This window comes from Heterodontus francisci, unplaced genomic scaffold, assembly GCF_036365525.1.
Source record: "Heterodontus francisci isolate sHetFra1 unplaced genomic scaffold, sHetFra1.hap1 HAP1_SCAFFOLD_597, whole genome shotgun sequence".
Classification (NCBI taxonomy): domain Eukaryota; kingdom Metazoa; phylum Chordata; class Chondrichthyes; order Heterodontiformes; family Heterodontidae; genus Heterodontus; species Heterodontus francisci.
In genome coordinates this window covers 745,086-768,538 of record NW_027141752.1, presented here as the reverse complement: position 1 = coordinate 768,538, position 23,453 = coordinate 745,086, and the positions used below count along the sequence as shown (strand labels likewise).

The 23,453-nt window shown below is 44.8% G+C and overlaps 1 protein-coding gene across 1 annotated transcript; it reads right to left on the bottom strand.

The window, feature by feature from the left end:
- Positions 1 to 579: 579 nt before the first annotated feature.
- On the bottom strand, positions 580 to 15,011 carry LOC137364644 (histone H2B-like). The gene is made up of 2 exons (XM_068027720.1): positions 14,961 to 15,011; positions 580 to 924 (listed from the first exon to the last, which is right to left on the bottom strand). Exons 1-2 carry the CDS (start codon positions 15,009 to 15,011, stop codon positions 580 to 582), a joined length of 396 nt encoding a protein of 131 aa, XP_067883821.1.
- Between the last annotated feature and the right edge of the window lie 8,442 nt (positions 15,012 to 23,453).

Genomic DNA, 23,453 nt, shown 5'->3' with positions numbered 1-23,453 from the left:
GGCAGAAAGTCTCTTTCACAGCATTCTGCAAACGGATACATTTCAGGTCAATCTTTGTCAAGATACCGAATCACTGATTCTAGATTGAACCTATTTGTGGGAGACAAAAGCGGAGAGAAAGTGTTTTATTGTCAGGAGTTGAAATGTGAGACTGAGGTTTCCTACAACAGCGGGGTTTCCAGATAATGTACTTATTAATTATTGAGGCCAAGCTTGAACAAGGGAAACAAGTGACTGAGAACTGATCTGTCAGCTTTTATTAGCGGAATACAGGAAAGGGGCCGAATATGAACGCGTCTGAAATCAAAGCGCACTTGCGGTCAGTGGTCAGTAATTAATTTACACGGCATCATTAAGTAGAGACACAAAGATCTCACAGACAGTGAAAGTGAATCACCCAAATATACCTGGGATAAAACAGAGATCACAAAGGCAATTAGAAAGTTCCAGACTTTTCATATATAAGAAACAAAACAAATCGATACCATAGAGATGAAGTTGTAGCTTTTTCAGAGAGATTGTGGGTGGCTCTTAAAAGAGCCGTTGTGTTTGGGATGTTTTTCAGTCCATTGTGCAGTTTTACTTGGAGCTGGTGTACTTGGTCACCGCCTTTGTCCCTTCCGACAGGGCGTGCTTGGCCAGCTCCCCGGGCAGCAGCAGGCGCACGGCGGTCTGGGTCTCCCGGGAGCTGATGGTTCTGCTCTTGTTGTAATGGGCCAGGCGGGAAGCCTCACCCGCGATGCGCCCGAAAATATCGTTCACAAACGAGTTCATGATGCTCATGGCCTTGGAGGAGATGCCAGTGTCGGGGTGAACCTGCTTCATCACTTTGTAGATGTAGATGGAGTAACTCTCCTTCCTCGACTTTCTCCGCCTCTTGCCGCCCTTTGCTGATGGTTCACTTAAGGTTTTCTTGGCGCCCTTCTTAGGAGCTGCTTTCTTCTTTCTTTTTTCCAAAATATACTTTATTCATAAAAATCTGTCAAAATTACATTGCCAAACAGTTTCCAAACAGCACCAAAAAATACAAACATTGCAAGGGAGATCAGTTTCCTTCAATACTGTCATGAGTTTCTTCCCAACCCTTCCGTTTCACAATTGTCATGTCAATTACAGTTTTACATTTACAGCAATTGAGAATATTAACGATACAGTTCGAGGGGTTTCCCATTGATCCAGCTCCTCAGTCCAGCTTGGTGGGGGAACCTTACACTGTGGTCTTTCCCCATTGAGCCTTTGCTGCGGCTGCCCCAAGCTTCAGTGCGTCCCTCAGCACGTCGTCCTGGACCTTGGAATGTGCCAGTCTGCAACATTCGGTGGTGGACAACTCTTTGCGCTGGAAGACCAGCAAGTTTCGGGCAGACCAAAGGGCGTCTTTCACCGAATTGATAGTCCTCCAGCAGCAGATGATGTTTGTCTCGGTGTGCGTCCCTGGGAACAGCCCGCAGAGCACAGACTCCTGTGTTACAGAGGTGCTTGGGATGAACCTTGACAAAAACCACTGCATCTCTTTCCACACCTGCTTTGCAAAGGCACATTCCAGGAGGAGGTGGGCGACCGTCTCTTCCCCACCACAGCCAACGCGGGGGCACTGTGCGGAGGGGGCGAGACTTCGGGTGTGCATGAAGGATCTGACGGGGAGGGCCCTTCTCACCACCAGCCAAGCTACGTCTTGGTGCTTGTTTGAAAGTTCTGGTGATGAGGCATTCCGCCAAATGACTTTGACGGTCTGCTCGGGGAACCATCCGACAGGATCCACCGTTTCCTTTTCCCGTAGGGCCTTGAGGACATTCCGTGCAGACCACTGCCTGATGGACCGGTGGTCAAAGGTGTTTTTCCGCAGAAACTGCTCCACGAAGGATAGGTGGTACGGCGCCGCCCAACTGCATGGTGCGTTCCGCGGCAATGTGACCAGGCCCATCCTTCGCAACACCGGGGACAGATAGAACCTCAGCACGTAGTGACACTTGGAGTTTGCGTACTGGGGATCTACACACAGCTTGATGCAGCCGCACACGAAGGTGGTCATCAGGATGAGGGCCACGTTGGGTACATTTTTCCCGCCCTTGTCCAGAGATTTGAACATCGTGTCCCTCCGGACCCGGTCCATTTTAGATCCCCAGACGAAGCGGAAAATGGCTCGGGTGACTGCCACGGCGCAGGAGTGGGGTATAGGCCAGACCTGCGCCATGTAGAGCAACAACGTGAGCGCCTCGCACCTGATGACCAGGTTCTTACCCACAATGGAGAGAGATCGCTGCCCCCACATGCCCAACGTTTGTCGTACCTTGGCTACTCGCTCCTCCCATGTTTTGGTGCACGCCCCGGCCCTTCCGAACCATATCCCCAGCACCTTCTGGTAATCTGACCTGACGGTGAAGGGGACAAAGGATCGGTCAGCCCAGTTGCCAAAGAACATGGCCTCGCTCTTGCCGTGGTTAACTTTGGCTCCCGAGGCCAGTTCGAACTGGTCGCAGATGCTCATTAGTCTGCGCACGGACAGCGGATCCGAGCAGAAAACGGCGACGTCATCCATGTACAGGGAGGTTTTGACCTGAGTGCCTCCGCTGCCTGGGATTGTCACCCCTCTTATGCTCGCATCCTTCCTCATCGACTCAGCAAAGTGTTCAATACAGCAAACAAACTAGACCGGGGACAGAGGACAGCCCTGTCTGACTCCAGATTTGATCGGGAAACTTTCAGATTCCCACCCGTTGATTGAGACTGCGCTACTGATGTTTGTGTCGAGCTTTCTTCTTCTCCTCAACCATCTTCAGTTCCAATTTCAGACACAGAAATAAACCAAACCCCTTCCGAGTGCGGATTAAATAGACAATCCCACAGCTCTATGCTATTGACGGATGGGGGAAAGTAAAGATTGTGATTGGGTGATTGGAAGTGATGTCACAAAGGTTTTATATTGTAATTCTCTAATTGGTGTCTTTCCCCATCCAATCAGATTAAAGATTTGCAACCAATCACAAACACCCTACCTGCAATCAGGAAGTATATTTCATAAAGACTCTCTCCAAACCCAGTTTATATTGAAAGAGCCGCTGCCCGTGTAAACCTCCCTGGAAATGTCCTGGCTGTTGTTGGGAGGACACTTATGTGTCCTTGTGTCTCTGCTATTGTCGGTGAGTGTGCAGTTAATTCAATTATTTTACTCTCTTCTTTTGTGTTTGAGAGTGTTCTGTCATTCGGTAGCTCTCAGTGTCTGGTGCTGTATGGATTCATTCTGTATCTCTCAGACTCTGGTACTGTGTGTGAGTTTGACATCCATTCTGTCTCTCAGTCTCTGGTAATGTGAGTGTGAGGAGATGAGGTGGAGTGTTGTGGCGAGGATGATAGAAAAGAGCATTGGTGTGGTGACACAGCCTTGCTTGAGCCCAGTTTATATTAGCATTGGTTCAGTGGTAGGGCTGTTGGGAAGGATTACAGCTTGCATGTCCTCATGCAGTCATCGGAGGATGGTGACGAATTTCTCCAGGCAGCCAAATTTGAGGAGGACGTTCCATAATCCCTCCCAGTTGGTCGAGTCGAAGGCCTTTGTCAGGACAGAGAAGGCCATTTATAAAGGTTGCTGCTGCTCCCTACATTTTCTTGAAGTTGTCTTGCTGTGAAGATTATGTTCACTGTGTCTGTTGATGGACAGAATCCACATTGTGATTCCAGTAGGACGTCTTCAGCCACGGGGAGGAGGCAGTTGAGAAGGACTCTTGTGATGACCTTCCCTGTGGTGGACAGCAGGGATACCCCTCTGTAGTTAACACAGTCTGTCTTGTCACCTTTTTTTGAAGATGATCACAATTACGGCATCTCAGAGATCCCCTGTCATGCTCTCTTCCTTCCAGATGAGAGAAATGAGACCATGTATTTGTGTCAAGAGTGCTTCTCTGCCGTATTTTAGAATTTCGGCGGGAATTCCATATACGCAAGCGGCCTTATGGATTTTTAGCTGTCAGTTTGCCTTTTCAGTCTCTGTCAGTCAGGAATTGTGCTGACAGCACGGTGGGTACCATGCATTGGAATGTAGTCAAGGACGGGGGCCCGTCATTTTACTTTTATTTTTAGTTCTTTTTTCTTTTTTACATATTTTACAATTTTCTTTCTTTTGTTCATTTCATTTCATTGTAGTTTGTTCAGTTTGCTTACCCACTGTTTTTTTCATGTTTGTACTTGCTGCTGTTCAATCGTCAGTTCGTTAACACCCTATCTGTACTAATGCTTCGTCTTTCAACACACCATTATCATATTGTTTGCCTTTGCTCCATGACCTCTTGGTCAGCTATGTGGCCTTGTCCAATCTACTCCTTCTCCTTTGTTATCTCTTGCCCCACCCCCGACTTACTTGCTTATAACCTTTGACATTTCTAATATTTGCCAGTTCCGAAGAAGGGTCACTGACCTGAAACGTTAACTCTGCTTCTCTTTCCACAGATGCTGCAAGACCTGCTGGGAAACGATTTAACATATGTTGCCTCCAGTCCAGATGCAAGGCTATTCCAACCTCTGTCATCGAGCTGCAGTATGCTGATGACGCTGGCATATGCACACCCTCAGAGGCCAAGCTTCAAACCCTTATCGATGCATTCACAGAGGCATATGAAATAATTGGCCTTAAGCTAAACCTCCAGAAGACAAAGGTCCTCTACCAACCTGCTCCCTGACACTGCCCCCCGACTATCAAGATCCACGGCGAACCACTGGACAATGTGGATCACTGTTCATACCTTGGGGGCCTCCTGTCACCAAGGACAGATATCGACAATGACACTCAGCATCACCTCCAGTGTGTCAGGGCAGATTTCAGTCATCTGAGGAAAAGAATGTTTGATGACAAAGACCTCAAATCAGACACCAAGCTCTTGGTTGACATGGCTGCAGTGTTACCTGCCCTCCTGTATGTGTCAGAAACATAGATACTGTACAGCAGACATCCCAAAACCCTGGAGAGATATCACCAGTGGTGCCTCCGCAAGATCCTGCAAATTCAGTTGCAGGACAGGCGCTCCAATATCAGTGTCCTCTCTCAGGCCAACATCCTCAGTAACCAGACACTGGTCATGGTGAGTCAGTTATGTTGGGCAGGCTACATTATCCGCATGCCCGACACCAGAGTCCCAAAACAAGCTTTCTACTCTGAGCTCCGTCAGGGCAAGAGGCTACTAGGAGGGCAGAGCAAACGTTACAAGAATTTCCTTTCAACACTCCCTGAAAAAACGTGACATCTGCACTGATTCATGGGCATCTCTTGCCTGAGACCACCCAAAATGGAGAAGAAGCATCCGCGAAGGTGCCAGCCAGTTCAAAATTCGTCGACATGCCCAGTAAGCAACCAAATGCAAACAGTGGAAGGAGTACTTGGAAATTGGAGAATCCCATTATCCCAACTCACCAAGCACCATCTGCCCCACCTGTGGCCGAGTGTCTGGATCCAGAATTGGACTATTCAGTTACCTAAGAACCCACAACCCTGGAGTGGAAGGAAGTCATCCTCCTTACCGAGGGATTGCCTAAGAAGAAGTTTAGTGTGACATCCATTCTGCATCTGTCAGTCTCTGGTATTGAGTATGAGTGTGGGATTCATTCATTATCTGTCGGTATCTGGTACTGTGTTTGAGTGCAGTTTTCAGGCTGTATCTATTGGTATCTTGTGTGTGAGTTTTGTATTCATCTGTATCTTTTAGCCTCGAACACATTATTTGAGTTTTGCAGTTATTCTGAACTGACCCTTGGTAATGTATGTGTGTTTGAGGTTGTTGGTTTACCTGTTAATCTGTTGTACTGCACATGAGTGTGAGATTCATTCTGTATAACTCTATCTCTGTTCCTGTTATGTGTGTGTGATTCATTCTGTATGCTCCATCACTGGTATCACATATGTGTGTGGTATCAATTCCATTTCTGTTATTTCTGGTACTGTATGTGAGTGTTTATTTCATTCTGTAACGATCAGTCTCTGGCACTGTCTGCACGTTCTGGATCCATTTTGTAACGATCACTCTCTCGCAGAGTGTGGATGTGGAATTGATTTTGTATCTCTCCATCTCTAGTGTCATGTGTAAATTTGGAATTCTTTCTGAATTGGTCATTGGCACTGGATCTGCCATTCTCAAGTACAGTTTGTGAATTTGGGATTCATTCTGTACCTGTCACTCACTAGTACTTTGTGAAAGTGAACGATACATTCTGTATCTGCCAGCCTCCGGTAGTGTGTGTGATTGTGGGATGAATTAATTAGCAGTCAGTGGTGCTCTATGTGAATGTGGAATTCATTCTGTAACTCAGTCTGATATTGTTCTGTGAGGGTGGGAATCACATGTATCTTTCAATTCCTGATGCTGTATGTGAGCATGGGATTCATTCTGTCCCTGTCGTTGGCACTGTATATAGCTGTGGGATTAATTCTGTACCTTTCAGTCTCTGGTATTTTGTACGAAAGTGGGATTAATTCTAGATCCGCCACACACTGGTTGAGTGTGTGTGTGTAAGAAGATAATAAGAGACACAATAGGAACAGGAGAAGGCCATTTGGCCCATCGAGCCTGCTGCGCCATTCAGTAAGATCATAGCTGTTCTGATTGTGGCCTTAATTCCACTTTCCTGCCTGCGCCCATGACCATTGACTCCCTTGTAGGTCAAAAATCTATCTATCACAGCCTTGAATATATTAAATGACCCAGCCTCCACAATCCTCTGGAGAGCAGAATTCCAAAGATGAACAACCCTCTGAGAGAAGAAATTCCTCCTCATCTCCTTCTTGAATGGGAGACCACTTATCTTGAAACTGTGGCCCTTAATTCTACATTCCCCACAAGGAGAAACATCCTCTCAGCATCTACCTGTCCAGCAACTGAGAATCTTATAGGTTTCAAAAAGATCACCTCTCAATCTTCTAAACTCCAGTGAGTTTTGGCCCAACCTGCTCAACCTTTTCACATAAGATGGCACAGTAGCGGCGCAGTGGCCCAACCTGCTCAACCTTTTCACATAAGACGGCACAGCGGCATATAGGGCGGCACAGTGGTGCAGTGGTTAGCACCGCAGCCTCACAGTTCCAGGGACCAGGGTTCAATTCTGGGTACTGCCTGTGTGGAGTTTGCAAGTTCTCCCTGTGTCTGCGTGGGTTTCCTCCCACATGCCAAAGACTTGCAGGTTGATAGGTAAATTGGCCGTTAAAAATTGCCCCTAGTATAGGTATGTGGTAGGGAAATATAGGGACAGGTGGGGATGTGGTAGGAATATGGAATTAGTGTAGGATTAGTATGGATGGGTGGTTGATGGTCGGCACAGACTCAGTGGGCGGAAGGGCCTGTTTCAGTGCTGTATCTCTAAACTAAACTAAAAATGTCACTCAGCATCACCTCCAGTGTGTCAGCACAGCCTTGAGTTGCCTGAGGAAAAGAATGTTTGATGACAAAGACCTCAAATCAGACACAAACTCATGGTTGACATGGCTGCAGTGTTACCTGCCCTCCTGTATGTGTCGGAAACATCAACACTGTTCAGCAGACATCTCAAAACCCCGGAGAGATATCACCAGCGGTGCTTCCGCAAGATCCTGCAAATTCAGTGGCAGGACAGGCGCTTCCAATATCAGTGTCCTCTCTCAGGCCAACAACCCCAGTATCGAGACACTGTTCATGGCTAGTCAGTTATGTTGGGTGGGCCACATTATCCGCATGCCTGACACCAGACTTCCAAATCAAGCTTTTTACTCTGAGGTCCGTCAGGGCAAGAGACTACCAGGAGGGCAGAGGAAACGTTACAAGAATTTCCTTAAAGACTCCCTGAAAAATAAGTAACATCTCCACTGATTCGTGGGCATCTCTTACCTGAGACCACCCAAAATGGTGAAGAAGCAACCGTGAAGGTGCCAGCCAGTTTGAACAACGTCGGCATGCCCAGGTAGCAACCAAACGCAAACAGTGGAAGGAGTATTTGGAAATTCAAGTATCCCATTCATCCACCTCACCAAACACCATCTGCCCCACCTGTAGCCGAGTGTGTGGATCAAGAATTGGACTATTCAGTTACTTAAGGACACACAACCCTGTAGTGGAAGAAAGTCATCCTTGTTCCCAAGGGACTGCCTAAGAAGAAGTTTGAGTGTGACATCCATTCTGCATCTGTCAGTCTCTGGAATTATGTGCGAGTGTGGGATTCATTCTGTATCTGTTGGTCTCCAGTACTGTGTTTGAGTGTGGCTTTCAGGCTGTATCTTGTGTTTGAGCTTTGTATTCATCTGTATCTTTCAGCCTCTAACACATTAATTGAGTTTGTTAGTCATTCTGAACTGACCCTTGGTAATGTATGTGTGTTTGAGGTTGATATTTTACCTGTTAATCTGTTGTACTGTACATGAGTGTGAGATTCATACTGTATAACTCTATCTCTGTTCCAGAATGTGATTCATTCTGTATGCTCCATCGCTGGTATCACATATGTGTGTGTTATCAATTCCATTTCAGTCATCTCTGGTACTGTATGAGAGTGTTTAATTCATTCTGTAATTGTCAGTCTCAGGCACTGTCTGCAAGTTCTGGATCCACTTTGTAACTATCAGTCTCTCGCGGAGTGTGAATGTGGAATTAATTTTGTATCGGTCCATCTCGAATTTCATGTGTAAATTTGGGATTAATTCTGAATTGTCATTGGTACTGTATCTGTTATTCTCTCGGACAGTTTATGAATTTGGGATTCATTCTGTACCTGTCACTCAATTTGTGAAAGTGTGAGATAGATTCTGTATCTGTCAGCCTCTGTAATGTGTGCGATTGTGGGATGAATTAATTAGCCGTCAGTGGTGCACTATGTGAATGTGGAAATCATTCTATAACTCAGTCTGATATTGTTCTGTGAGGGTGGGAATCACATGTATTTTTCAATCCCTGTTGCTGTGTGTGAGCATGGGATTCATTCTGCACCTGTCAGTGGTACTGCGTGCATCTGTGGGATTAATTCTATACCTTTCAGTCACTGCAATTGTGGATGAAAGTGGGATTCATTCTCGGTCCACCACACACTGGTTGAATGTGTGTGTGCAAGAAGATAAGAAGATACAAAATAGGAGCAGGGGAAGACCATTTGGCCCATCGAGCCTGCTCCGCCATTCAATAAGATCATAGCTGTTCTGATTGTGGCCTAAATTCCACTTTCCTGCCTGCACCCAGAACCATTGACTCCCTTGTAGATCAAAAATCTGTCTGTCACAGCCTTGAATATATTCAATGACCCAGCCTCCACAGTCCTCTGGGGAACAGAATTCCAAAGATGAACAACCCTCTGAGAGAAGAAAATCCTCCTCATCTCCTTCTTGAATGGGAGACCACTTATCTTGAAACTGTGGTCCCTAATTCTACTTTTCCCCACAAGTAGAAATATCTTCTCAGCATCTCCCCGGCCAGCAACTGAGAATCTTGTAGGTTTCCAGAAGATCAACTCTCAATGTTCTAAACTCCAGTGAGTATAGGCCCAACTTGCTCAACTTTTTCTCATATGACAATCCAACATCCCAGGAATTAGCCTAGTGAACCTTCTCTGAACTGATTCCAATGCAAGTATATCCCTCCTTAAGTAAGGAGACCAAAACTGTGTGGAGTTGGGATGTCACTAATGTCCTGTAAAGTTATAGCAAAACTTCCTTACTTTGATACTCCATTCCCTTTGCTAAAAATACCAACATTCCATTTGCCTTCCTAATTACTTGCTATACCTTCATGCTAACTTTTTTGTAATTCATGTACCTGGACACCCAGATTCCTTGGTACAGCAGCATTCTGCAGTCTGTCACTGTGTAAATAATATTCTGTTTTTCTATTCTACCTGCCTAAGTAGACAATCTCACATTTTCCCATATTATACTCCATCTGCCAAACGTTTGCCCACTGACTTAACCTATCTATATCTCTTTGCAGACACATTGTGTCCTCCTCACAACTTGCTTTCCTACCTATCTTTGTACCATCCATAAATTTGGCAACAGTACACTCAGTCCCTTCATGCAAGTTATTAATATAGATCATAAATAGAAGAGGCCCCAGCACTGTACCTGTGGCACTCCATTAGTTACAGTTTGCCAATCTGAAAATGCCCCATTTATCCCCACTCTGTTTTCTGTGAGTTAGCCAATCCTATATCCATGTGCGTGTAGTTTTCAGTTTGTATCTGTCAGTGCCTGGTACTCTATGTGAGTTTTGGACTCTTTCTCAATCTCTCAGTGCTACTATTTGTGTGTTAGATTGCTTTAGATGACTCGGGCTGCGATACTGTGAGTGAGTGCAGCAATCAACCTATACCTTTCAGCATCTGGCACTGAGCATGTGTATCAGAATCACTCTGTATCTGTCAGTATCTGGTACTCTGTGTGAGTGTGGGAATCATGATATAACCTTCCGTCCCTGGGACTGTTTGCAAGTCTGGATTCATTCTACATAAAATGTCAGCAATGCAACAGGCCACAGATGTGATAGGTTTTAAGCAGACAGTATGTTTGAGGTTTTACCTGATATTAAATATCTGTCACTGTAAACACAATAGTGAAAAATAATGTATCCTTCAATCTGATACAGGATTGGTGTGCAAGTGTAACTCAGGCTGTACGAATCAATTTGATCAGTGCCATTCAGTCTGAGGGAGAATCTTGGACTTGCATGTAAAATGAACTCAGTCTGGAATTGTACAGTATCTTCCAACTGACACAGTATGAGGTTTTAGGACTGGTATGTTATTTATAGCTCAGACTACACAAATCAAATTTATATTGTAACTTTTATTTTCATAATCCAGATGAGTTTTAATGTATATGTCTGGACACATTATGGCAATTATTACTCATAAACTCAGAACGTGTTGGGCTGGTATTTAACTTGAATCTCAGAGTATATTTTTATATTATTTAGAGATACAGCATTGAAACAGGCCCTTCGGCCCACTGAGTCTGTGCCAACCAACAACCACCCATTTATCCTAATCCTACATTAATCCCATATTCTCTACCACATCCCCACCATTCTCCTACCACCTACCTACACTGGGGGCAATTTACAATGGCCAATTAATCTATCAACCTGCAAGTCTTTGGAGGTGGGAGGAAACCGGAGCAGCCGGCGGAAACCCACGCAGACACAGGGAGAACTCGCAAACTCCACACAGGCAGTACCCAGAACTGAACCCGGGGGTCGCTGGAACTGTGAGGCTGCGGTGATAACCACTGTGCCGCCCATAAACACACATAATGCCTCCATTATTGAGGTTAATTCTGTAACTTTGAAACGGGAACCATAATTTGTAGCTGAGGTTGCACGATCGTGGGATTGGCACAGTGATAATTTGATAGTCGGTGAGAATTTGGACTGGGATTTATGAGTTGGGGTGACATGGAAACAACGTCTGTCTCTCCTGCTCTGTTTGATTGAGGGATTGAAAATGTGTCTCTGGATCTATTTCTGCTGTCTGAGACTGTGGAACTGATGACCTGTCTGTGCGTCTGCGCTCTGTGAGTGATAATGTACGGACTGTATGAGAAGGAGCTGGTGACACTCTTCCTTGTAACTTGGGTGGAGGAAACATCACATTTATTCCGGTTCATTCAATTATTTGCCTGTTTGAACAAAAATATGTTTATAACTGAAATACAGGGAAGGTAGAACATACAGGATTTTAAAGAATTTAATCTCTCAAATAATAATGAACGCCCACAAAGGAAGCCCAGCCATACAAATATTATCATTGTTTGACTGCACTGCAGTAACAGGTTCTTCCCATTCCGTCTCCTTTCCCTGTCCACACACAGCCCGAAAATGGCCTCTCCCTTCCCCCACTCACTCCATGTTCCGGGACCAGTTACTGCTCCATTCCACCTCTTACAAACAGCCCCCGCCTCCGCCTGAACTTGCCCCGGACTCGATGCTGATCTCTGAGTCTATCTGCGGACACGCTCCCAAAGCGATGTGCTGCTGGAAGGAGGCTGCTGTTTGCTCCCTTCCCCCGGGACTGGGATCTCTCCATTCGCGGCTGTTTTCAACCATCTTCTTCCGCTCACAGGCAGTGCTGGGGGAGGGGAGCGCAGGCGCAGATTTCTGCAACAATTCAGCAAACAGAAACATGGAAAATTTCCGGCGCAGAATGAGGCCATTCGGCCCATCATGTCCGTGCCAGCGCAAAGAGAGCGATCCAGCCTCATCCCACAGTTTCTTGTTATTGGACAGTGAAGTGTGGAAACAGATGCGGACAGTCAGGATGTGGGGAGTTGCACAAAGATAATCTATTATCGGCACCAGGTGAGAAGTGTGAAGGACACATTTTAAACAGCGGCTGTTTGGTTTCGCTTGAACGGTTAGACCATGGGAGCGGGAACTGGAAATCTGACCTGTGTAAAAGTTCCTGTTCCGTCGGTCAGTCCCATTCATGTCCCAGTGGATTGTTTCTGGATGTCATTTAATTGTTGTAAAATGGCCAAAGCCCCTGGTATGCAGTAGCTGGGGGCTGCAGGACTGCAGTGGAATCAGACACTGACTCTGTTTGCATTGCTGGGTTTCCTTTGTGATTGTTCACAATGATTATTAATTGAAAAATTGTTTTGGTCACTTTTGTATCTTCTACCACATCTCTTCCTGAATTATAATAAATACTTTTTTCTATCCATAGGCAAATACATGAAGGAAGCAGAATAAATGCAGTGATTCCTCGACACAAGAGGAAGTGCAGCCAGCTCCTCACACACAGTAAGTACAGTATCACTCACAGAGAGCAGAGACATCAATTCCACAATTACCGCCAGCAGAAGTAGTCAGACCGGCACTGATCCCAAGTTCCAGAAACATTTATTCAATCCAACAGTCACTCAGAGCAGGAAAGACTGAAGTTGTCTCCATTTCACCCCAACTGACCAGGAGATACATCAATCCCAGTCCAAAATCACACCCACTATCAGATTGCAAGGCACTGTGTCACTCTCACAAGAGTGCAGCCTGAACTACAAATTCAATGTCAGATACAGCAGACAAACAGAACCTGATTGTAAAGTACAGAATTTATCCCAATAATGTACCCAGACTGCAGACTGAGCTCCATGTTACACATCACTCCACAAATCTCACAAATGGTCAGAGCGGAAGACACAGTATTAATTCCATTACTGCAAACTGAATGAACTTGACCATTACATACCAGGACATAAAACATATTGTAAGATGAAAGGACACAGACGTGAAATGTTAATTCTGTTTCTCTCTCCACATATGCTGCCTGAACTGCTAAGTATTTCCAGCAATTTTGTTTTTTTTAATTTCAGATTTGCAGCATCTGCAGAATTTTGCTTTTATTTTAGAGTTAAAGAAACATTGCCTTGTGAGGTGAGAGTGACTGCCCTTGATATCAAGGCAGCTATTGACCATGTATGGCATCAAGGAGCCCAAGCAAAACTGGAGTAAATGGGAATTGGGCAAAACTCTCTGCTGGTTGGAGTCATACCTAGCACAAAGGAAGATGGCTGTGGTTGTTCAGGTCAATCATCTCAGTCTCAGGACATTACAGCTGGAATTCCTCAGGCTCATGTTCTGGGCCCAACCATCTTCAGCTGCTTCATCAATGACCTTCCCTCCATCACAAGGCTGAAAGTGGGGATGTTCACTGATGATTGTGCAATGTTCAGCACCATTCATGACTCCTCAGATACTGAAGCAGCCCGAACCCAGATGCAGCAAGACCTGGACAACATCCAGGCTGAGGCTGATAAGTGTCAAGTAACATTCACGTCACATAACAAATGAAAAAAGTGAGGAAATAGTGAAGGGCTTTTATGGAATACACGGAGACATGTTTCCACTTGTGGTGGTGTCTGAAACAAGAGCCAAAAATATAAAATCATCATTCCTAAAGCCAATGAGGAATTCATGAAAATTGTATTTACGCAGTGAATGGATAGAATCTGGAATTTTCTATCACATGGAGAGATTGAGGTGAATAGTATTGATGCACGTAAGGGGAGGTGGAACAAGTGAGCAAGTGTATGGGGAGAAATGAATTGAGCAATATACATATCAGGCTTTATTTTTCTTTATTTATGCAAATGATGCAGGATGGCTGGAAATATTGTGTAGAGCATAGAGCAGTTGGGACGATCCCAGTGCAGTGTTTTGTCTGGATGGATCTGCCCAGAACACTTGTGATGCAGGAGCTGGGAGCTTCAGTACTTCAGTGGAGGCAGATACTGACATGGGTTTTCAATTGTGTGTGTTCTTAATAATTATTAATTAAGAAAGTAAATTCACATCTCTGATATTTTGCACCTCACCTGTTCCTGAGTTATAAGATATATTTTTTCTTCATACAGGCAAATACTTGACGGAATCATGATGAATGTGATGGTTGCTGCACTCGAGGCACAAGGAACAGTGCAGCCAGCTCCTCTCACACACAGTAGGTACATTATCACTCAGAGTACAGAGGTACAGATGGTTCATCAATTCACTAGTCTCAGACTGCAGAAGTAGTCAGGCCCACGTGGATCCCAAGTTCCAGAGACACATTTTCAATCCAAAAATCAAACAAAGCAGGAGAGAAAGAAGTTGTTTCCATTTCACCCAATTCAGTCCCACTGACAGTCAGATACATCAATCCCAGGTCAAAATCACACCCACTAGCAGATTGAAATGCAATGTGTCAATCTAAGTATAATGCAGACTTAGCTAGCAATTAAATATCAGATAGAATTGGTACACGTTACTGTTTGTTATTGATACCATCAATATCGGCCACCACACTCTGGAAGTGGTTCAAGAGTTCACCTACCTAGGCTCAACTATCACTAGTAACCTATCTCTCGATGCAGAAATCAACAAGCGCATGGGAAAGGCATCTGCTGCTATATCCAGACTGGCCAAGAGGGTGTGGGAAAATGATGCACTGACACAGAACACAAAAGTCCAAGTTTATCAAGCCTGTGTCCTCAGTACCTTGCTCTGCAGCAGCAAGGCTAGACAACGTCCGTCAGCCAAGACTGACATCTCAACTCATTCCATATTTGCTGCCACCGTAGAATCCTTGGCATCAGGTGGCAGGACTGTATCTCCAATGCAGAAGTCCTCGTGACGGTCAGCATTCCCCAGCATATACACCCTACTGAGCCAGCGGCGCTTGAGATGGCTTGGCCATGTGAGCCACATGGAAGATGACAGGATCCCCATCTCGCATTGTGCAGGGAACTCGTCACTGGTATCAGACCCACCGGCCATCCATGTCTCCGCTTTAAGGACATGTGCAAACGCGACATGCAGTCCTGTGACATTGACCACAAGTCATGGGAGTCAGTTGCCAGAGATTGCCAGAGCTGGCGGGCAGCCATAAAAGCGGGGCTAAAGAGTGGCGAGTCGAAGAGATTTAGCAGATGGCAGGAAAAAAGACAGAAGCACAAGGAGAGAGCCAACTGTGTAACAGCCCCGACAACCAATTTTATCTGCAGTGCCTGTGGAAGAGTTTGTCACTCGAGAATTGGCCTTTCTAGCCACTCCAGGAGCTGCTTCACAAACCACTGACTGCCTCTGGGCAATTACCCATTGTCTCTCGAGACAACGAGGCCAAAGAAGAAGAAGACTGATTGATTGGCACAGAATCTAACCTAATGATGTACCCTGAGATTTAAATTAAATACCATACCCAAAGCTCACACCCATTGATTATAAAGGATGTTGAAACATCCCCATGGTGTACCCTGAGATACAAGTCGCAAACAAGTCCAACATTCATTACAGTGAAAGTTTCAAAGGTGCTGAAAGATATTGTAAGCTGAGACACAAATTAGATACCAGTTCAGAACTCACCCACACTGTGAAATGGAAAGATACAGAATCAATTCCATTAGTGTAGATTGGTCTAAACATTATCGACCATTCTAAAAACTCATACAATACCAAACTGAAATACAGTATCAATACTATTCATGCAGATTGATCTAAACATTGTATACCATTCTAAAAACACACAGTATCAATTCTATTAGTGCAGATTGATCTAAACATTACATACCATTCTAAAAACTGATACAATATCAAACTGAAATACAGTATCAATTCCATTACTGTAAATTTATCTAAACATTGCCAGTCCAAAAATCACATACAGTATCAGACTGAGCAATGCTGATACGAAGTGTAAACTGTGATGTAAATTAGATGCCTGGGTAGAACTCACCCAGACTGCAGAATTGAAAAATACAGTTGACTGTGATCCACATTATTTACCAGCCAAAAACATCTCATACATGATCAGAGTGAAATAGATTATCAATTCCATTTGTGCAGACTGAACTCCACATGACAAACCAGTAAAAACTCTCATACAGAGGTATGGTGATTTTGTGGTTACATTAAAGGACGAGTAATCCAAAAGTCTCCACTAATGGTCCAGAGACATGAGTTCAAATTCCACTGCAGCAGCTGGATAATTATTGAATCAAAGCAAGTTTATGGCACAGCAAGAGGCCATTTGGCCCATCATGTCTGTGCCAGATGAAAAACTTTCCACCCATTCTAATCCCACATTTCAGCATTTGGTCGGTACCCCTGCAGATTACGGCATTTGAAGTGTATATCCAGACTCCTTTTGAATGAGTTGAGGGTTTCTGCCTCAACTACCCTTTCAGGCAGTGAGTTCCAGACACCCACCACCCTCTGGCTGAAATTTTTTTTTCCTCATCTCCCCTGTAATCTTTCTGCCAATCACTGAAAATCTATTCCCCGAGTCACTGATTTCTTTGCTAAGGTAAACAGGCCCTTCACTTCAACTCTATCCAGAATCCACAAAATTTTGTTCATTTCAGTCAGATCTCCCCTCAGCCTTCTCTGTGCCAAGGGGAACCGCCCCAGCCTATCCAATCTTTCCTCACAGCTGCGTTGTTCCAGTCCCAGCAACATCCTCGTAAATCTCCTCTGTACTCTCTCTAGGGCAATTACATCCTTTCTGTAATGAGGTGCTCAGAACTGCACACATTACTCAAGTTGTGGCCTGACTAATGATTTATACGGTTCCAGCATAACCTCTCTGCTCTTATATCTATCCCTCGGCTAATAAAGGAAAGGATTCCATATGCCTTCTTACCACCTTATCGACCTGTCCTGCTACCTTCAGGGATCTGTGGACATTTACCCCAAGGTCCCTCACTTTCTCTACACCTTTCAGCATTTTCCTATTAATTGTGTATTCCTTTGCCTTGTTTGACCTCCCCAAATGCATCAGCTCACACTTCTCTGGATTGAATTCCATTTGCCATTTTTCTGCCCATCTGGCCAAACCATGAAGATCTTCCTGCAGCCTACAGTTATCCTCCTTGCTATTTACCACATGGCCAATCTTTGTGTCATCTGCAAACTTCTTGATCATGCTTCCTACATTTACATCCATGTAGACTACATCAGCTGCACTGCCCTCAACTATCTTCCTTTTTAATTCTTCAAAATTTTGATCAAGTTGGTCAGACAAGATCTTCCCTTAACAAATCCATGCTGGACTATCCTTGATTAATCTGTGCCTTTCTAAGTGACATTTTATCCTGTCTCTCTGAATAGATTCCAATAATTTTCCCACTACTGAGGTCAGACTGACTGTCCTGTAATTATTCGGTCTATCCCTCACTCCCTTTTTAAACAGAGGTACAATGTTAGCAGTCCTCCAATCCTCCAGCATCACACCTGTATCCAGTGAGGTCTGAAAAACGATGGTCAGACCTTCCGCTATTTCCTCTCTTGCTTTTGAAGAGCCTGGGGTTCATTTCATCCGGCCCTGGTGATTTATCAATTTTCAAATAAGCTAATTCCATTAATATGTCCTCTCTCCCTCTGTTGATCACGTCTAATACTTCACACCCCTCTTCGTTATCTACAGTATCTGCATCGTCCCCCTCTTTTTTGAAGACAGATGCAAATTATTCATTAAGAACAATGCCAGCATCTTCTGCCTCTACACATAGGTTGCCTTTTTGGTCTTTTCTGTGCCCAACTCATTCCTTAGTTATCCTTTTACTCTTAATGCATTGATAAAACATTTTTGTGTTCACCTTGATTTTGATTACCAATATTCTTCCATGCCCGCTCTTAGTTTCCCTAATTTCGATGTTGATTCCGCATCCCCCCCCCCCACCCCCCACCCCGCTCCACTCCTCATTCTATACCCCTCTCGGCTTTCTGTAGTATTGAGTTCTCTATGTCGGGCATAATTTTTCCTTTACTGCCTTATCATACCCATAAGCTCCTTGACATCCATGGGGCTCTAGATTTGGCCTTCCCACCCTTTTTCTTTGTGGGAACATGTTGACTCCGAACCCCTTGAATCTTCCCTTTGAATTCTTCCCACTGCTCTGACACTGATTTACCTTCAAGTACCTGTTTCCAGTCCACTTTTGCTAAATCACTCTTCAGCTTAGTAAAGTTGTCCTTGCCCCAACTGAGAACTTTAACTCCTGTTCTATCCTTGTCCTTTAATAATTATGTTAACTCTGACTGAATTATGATCACTACCACCAAAATGCTCTCCCACTGCCACTCCTTCCACCTGCCCATCTTCATTTCCTAAAACTACATCTAAAACTTCACCCTCTCTTGTTGCAAAAAAGTTCTCCTGAATGCATCACAAGAATTCTGCTCCCTCAATTCCTTTCACACTAAAAGTATCCCAGTTCATGTTGGGGTGGTTAAAATCCCCTCCTGTTACTGCCCTATTGTTCTTGCACTTCTTAGAGATTTGCCTACATATCTGCTCTTCTATCTCCCTCTGACTGTTTGGGGGTCTTTAGTACACTCCCAGCAGTGTGATTGCCCCTTTTTTTTTCCTTAGCTCAATCTATACGGCCTCATTTGATAAACCTTCCAACATATCATTCCTCCTCACAGCTGGATTAGTTTCTTTGACCAAAATTGCCACTCTCCCTCCTTTGTTATCCTCCTCCCTATCGTGTCTGAAAACCCTGTAACCAGTAATGTTGAGCTGCCATTCCTGTCCCTCCTTAAGCCATGTTTCTGTAATAGCTATGATATCATACTGCTACGTGTCTATCTGTGCCCTCAGCTCATCTGCTTCGTTTTCTATACTCCTTGCGTTGAAATTGATACTCTTGAGCACTGCCAAACTTTAAAAAAAATTTCTAACCTTTGTTTCCTCTGTCTTCCAGACTCATCCATTAATTTTCTGCCTTCCATTTTCATTTTTAATTTTGTCCCATCTGAGTCTACCTTCCAGTCCCCACCCCCCTGCCAAACGAGTTTAAACCCTCCCCAACAGTACTAGCAAATGTCCCACAAGGAACTCCATCCCGGCTCTGTTCAGGTGTAACCCATCCGAGCTGTCCCAAGAATCTAAAGCCCTCCCTCCTGCACCATCTTTCCAGCCAGGCATTTATCTGTCTTATCCTTCTATTCTTGTACTCATTTTTGCCTGGCACTGGGAGTAATCCGGAGAATACTGCTTTTGATGCTAATTTCTTACCGAGCTCCCTAAATTCTGACTGGAGGACAACATCCTTCTTTCAACTTTGTCATTGGTTCCGATGTGGACCACAGCTGCTGGCTGTTCACCCTCCCCCTTTAGGATGCTCTGTAACTGCTTAATGACATCCTTGACCCTGGCAGCAGGGAGGCACCACAGTATTCTGGGATTCACGTCTACAGCCACAGAAATGCCTGATTGTTCCCTTGACTATTGAATCATCTATCACTATGGCTTTTCCAGTCTTCCCTGTACTCCCCTTTGCAGCTGAGCCACCCGTGGTGCCATGGAGTTGGCTCTGGCTGCACTCCCCAACTGAAGCATCACTGTCCTCTGTGTTCAGAACCTGTCGGAGAGTGTGATGCACTCAGGGTGTCCTGCATACCTGCCTGATTCTCTTTGACTGCCTAGTGGTCACCCATTCCCTCTCTCCCTGCATACTCTTAATCTGTGGGGTGACCACATCTATAAACATACTATCCATATAACTCACTTCTCACGAATGCACCGCAGTTTCACCAGCTGCCGCTTAAGTTCCAAACCCAGAGTTTAAGCAGCTGCAATTGACAATACTTCCTGTCACAAATGGTTCTCCAGGATACGGGAAGCATCCTGGAGCTCCCACATAGCACAAGAGGTGCATTCTCGAGGTTGAAGCACCCCTGCCATTCCTTTATGTTAGCCCTTTTTCTGCTGCCACAGATCATGATGGGCCAAGTGGCCTCTTTCTCTGCCTTAAACCTTCTATGATTCTATCATGTTCACTAACATTATCCCCCTTCATATACAGCACCGCAGAGAATAAGTCCGACCATTCCTAACAGTGTGCCCAAATCACACTGTATTACACATTCATATGTATCATCAGAGACAGTATCAGTAACACAATAAAGTGCACACGTATCACACTCAATAACTTTGATAACAATAATGTATCCCAAACATATGTGCAGCATTTAGAGAGGAAGAGAGACAGTATCAATAGTGCATTTTCAATCAGTATGTCCATGTCACACCCAATAACTGGATCCCACGTTTATATAGAGCACGAGAGACAGAGGTGATAGTGAAAAATTGAAAGAGACGGGGGCGGGGTGGAAACGGGCGGGGGGTGATGAGAGGCGAGACAGAGAGAGATCCCCATCAGCAGTTACAGGCTGACCTGGAAGCCTCATTTTATTTTGAAAGATCCCCTGGGAGACAGACGGTGCAGTCTCATCTCTAACTGATACTGTGTCATAAACAGACACATTATTATTCCTCGACTCTGTGAAACAGTTCGTGAGGTGAACAATGTTCCAAATTTAACGCTCTTGGCCCTGTTGATCTCTGTAATCTTTCAGCTCACACCGTTCGATATGACTGTCAGTGAGGGACAGTTTCAATGTGATGACATTAATCTGGGACTGTTACTGTCAGATATTAACTCCTGCGCGATCGCAGCAAACACAGCGACTCCCTCGGAGGATTGCTTTGAGAAGACGGGTGAATGAAGAGCAAACACACTGCAGGGAATGATCTCAAACTGAGCTTCAGAAAGGGGGAATCCCCCAGCTTGAAACGTACTCTGACCTTTCCCCACAGCCCCAGTTCCTTTGCTCAAACTCGGAGAAAACTGAACTGGGGAAAGTTCCAATTCATTTTTATTTTCTGAATGAGTGGGGAAAGAAGCGCATGCGCGATGCAATCCCACCCGCCCCACTGTTCAGGAGCAGAAGAGCGCATGCGCTCTCCCCTCCCCTCGCAGTGTCCTTTCGCGTCATTTACTCTGTGAGCGGAAGAAGTTTGTTTGAAACAGATGGGAGTCCCGGTGTAAGCGAGTAAACAGCAGTCTCCTTCCAGCAGCACGTTGTTTTGGGAGCCTGTCCGCAGAGGGGCTCAGAGATCAACATTGACTCTGGAGCAAGTTCGGGGGCTGTTTGTAAGAGGCGGAGTGGAGCAGGAACTGGTCCCGGAACATGGAGTGAGCGCGGAAGGAGAAGCCTTTCTCAGGCGATTTGTGGACAAGGTAAGGGAGACAGAACGGGAAGAAGCTGCTGTTGAAAATAATTGTTGTTTTCTATCCTCAAACCTGTAATGCATGTTCCTGGTTTAGCTCCAGTTTCACACTGTTTGTTGTTATTGAGCAGTGAATAGAGGGAACAGAGCCGGACAGTAGGGATGGGGACAGTTATGCAAACGACACCTATGGCTGGCACCAGGTGAGAAGTGTTAAGGGTTTGAACAGCGGCTGTCGGTTTCGGTTGAATGGTTGGTGGAATGAGAAACAAGTAAATGGCAGAGACTTTGAACAAGAATTTTGCATGTCTTCACTGAAGACACTAAAAGCATCCCAAGAATAGTAGAAAATCAAGGCAGAAAAGGAGGGAGGAATTTGAAACAATCACTATCACTAGAGAAAATGTACGAAGAAAACTAATGGGACTAATGGCTGACGGGTCCCCTGGACCTGATGGCTTGCATCGGTTTAAAAGAAGTGGCTACAGAGATAGTGGATGCATTGGTTGTAATCTTCTTAAATTCCCTAGATTCTGGAACAGTCCCAGTGGATATTAAAACCACAAATGTAACGTCCCTATTCAGGAAAGGAGGAAGAGAGAAAGCAGGCAATGACAGGCCTGCTAGCCTAATGGGTGTCATTGGGAAAATGCTGGAATCCATGATGAAGTAAAGAGCAAAAGAACATTTATAATACAATCATGCAGAGTCAACATGGATTTATGAAAGGGAAATCATGTTTGACAAAATTAGTAGAGTTCTTTGAGGATGTAAAAAGCAGGGTAGATGCAGGGGAACCAGTAGATGTAGTGTATTTGGACTTTTAAAAGGTATTTGCTAAAGTGCCCTGTCTAAGATTACAACACAAGGTAAGAGCTCATGGTATTGAGGGGTAATATATCAGCATGGACAGAGGATTGACTATTGAACAAGAAACAGAACTGGGATAAATGGGTCATTTTCAGGTTGGCAAACTGTGGGGTGCCACAGGGATCAGTGCTGGGGCCTCAACTACTTACAATCTATATTAATGATTTTGATGAAGGGACCGAGTGTGAAAAGGAGTTCAGTCACCCTCTGTCCATAATAGACCACACGAGACTCAAGCTCTTTGTTCACCGGTTTATTGCAAGCACCTGCAAGGGAGACCGTACCCATTCGAGATGGTGTACGAACTCCCCAAATAGTTCCAAAAACATCATTTTTATACCATTTTACAGATAGCAGCTCATTTACATTTACCAATCATTCTGTTACACAGTCTTGTCTCTTATCTCAATCCAGTTGTGTCTACTTGTACATAGCTAGGTTACCCAATTACATTCTAAGCAGGTATACATTATACTATCCAATCATTAGCAAGGCACGAACGCATGAAACTTTCACCCTTGTCTGGTTTATGTCAGACATGACTACTCGTGGTTCATCAGGCCTTCTCCTTTGTTCACTGTTACATGTCCTTTTCCCTTTCACCTCCCCCTTCAGAATGTATTGTAACTAAATTTACTGATACAAAGATAGGTGGGAAAGCAAGTTGTGAGGAGGACACAAAGAGTCTGCAAAGGGATAAAGACAGGTTAAATGTGTGGGCAAAAATTTGGCAAATTAAGTATAGTGTGGGGAAAATGTGAGGTTATCCACTTTGGTAGACTGTATAGAAAAGCAGAATATTATTTAAATGGAGAGCGACTGCAGAATGCTGTGGTACAGAGGGATCTCGGTGTCCTTGTGTATGCATCCCAAAAAGTTAGCATGAAAGTACAGCAAGTAATTAGGAAGGCTAATGGAATGTTGGCCGTTATTGCAAGGGGGATGTGGTATAAATGTAGGAAAGTCTTGCTGCAACTGAACAGGGTGTTGGTGAGACCACACCTTGAGTGTTGCCTACAGTTTTGGTCTCCTTATTTAAGGAGGAATATATTTGCATTGGAGGTAGTTCAGGCAAGTGTCACCAGGTTGATTCCTGGGATGAATGG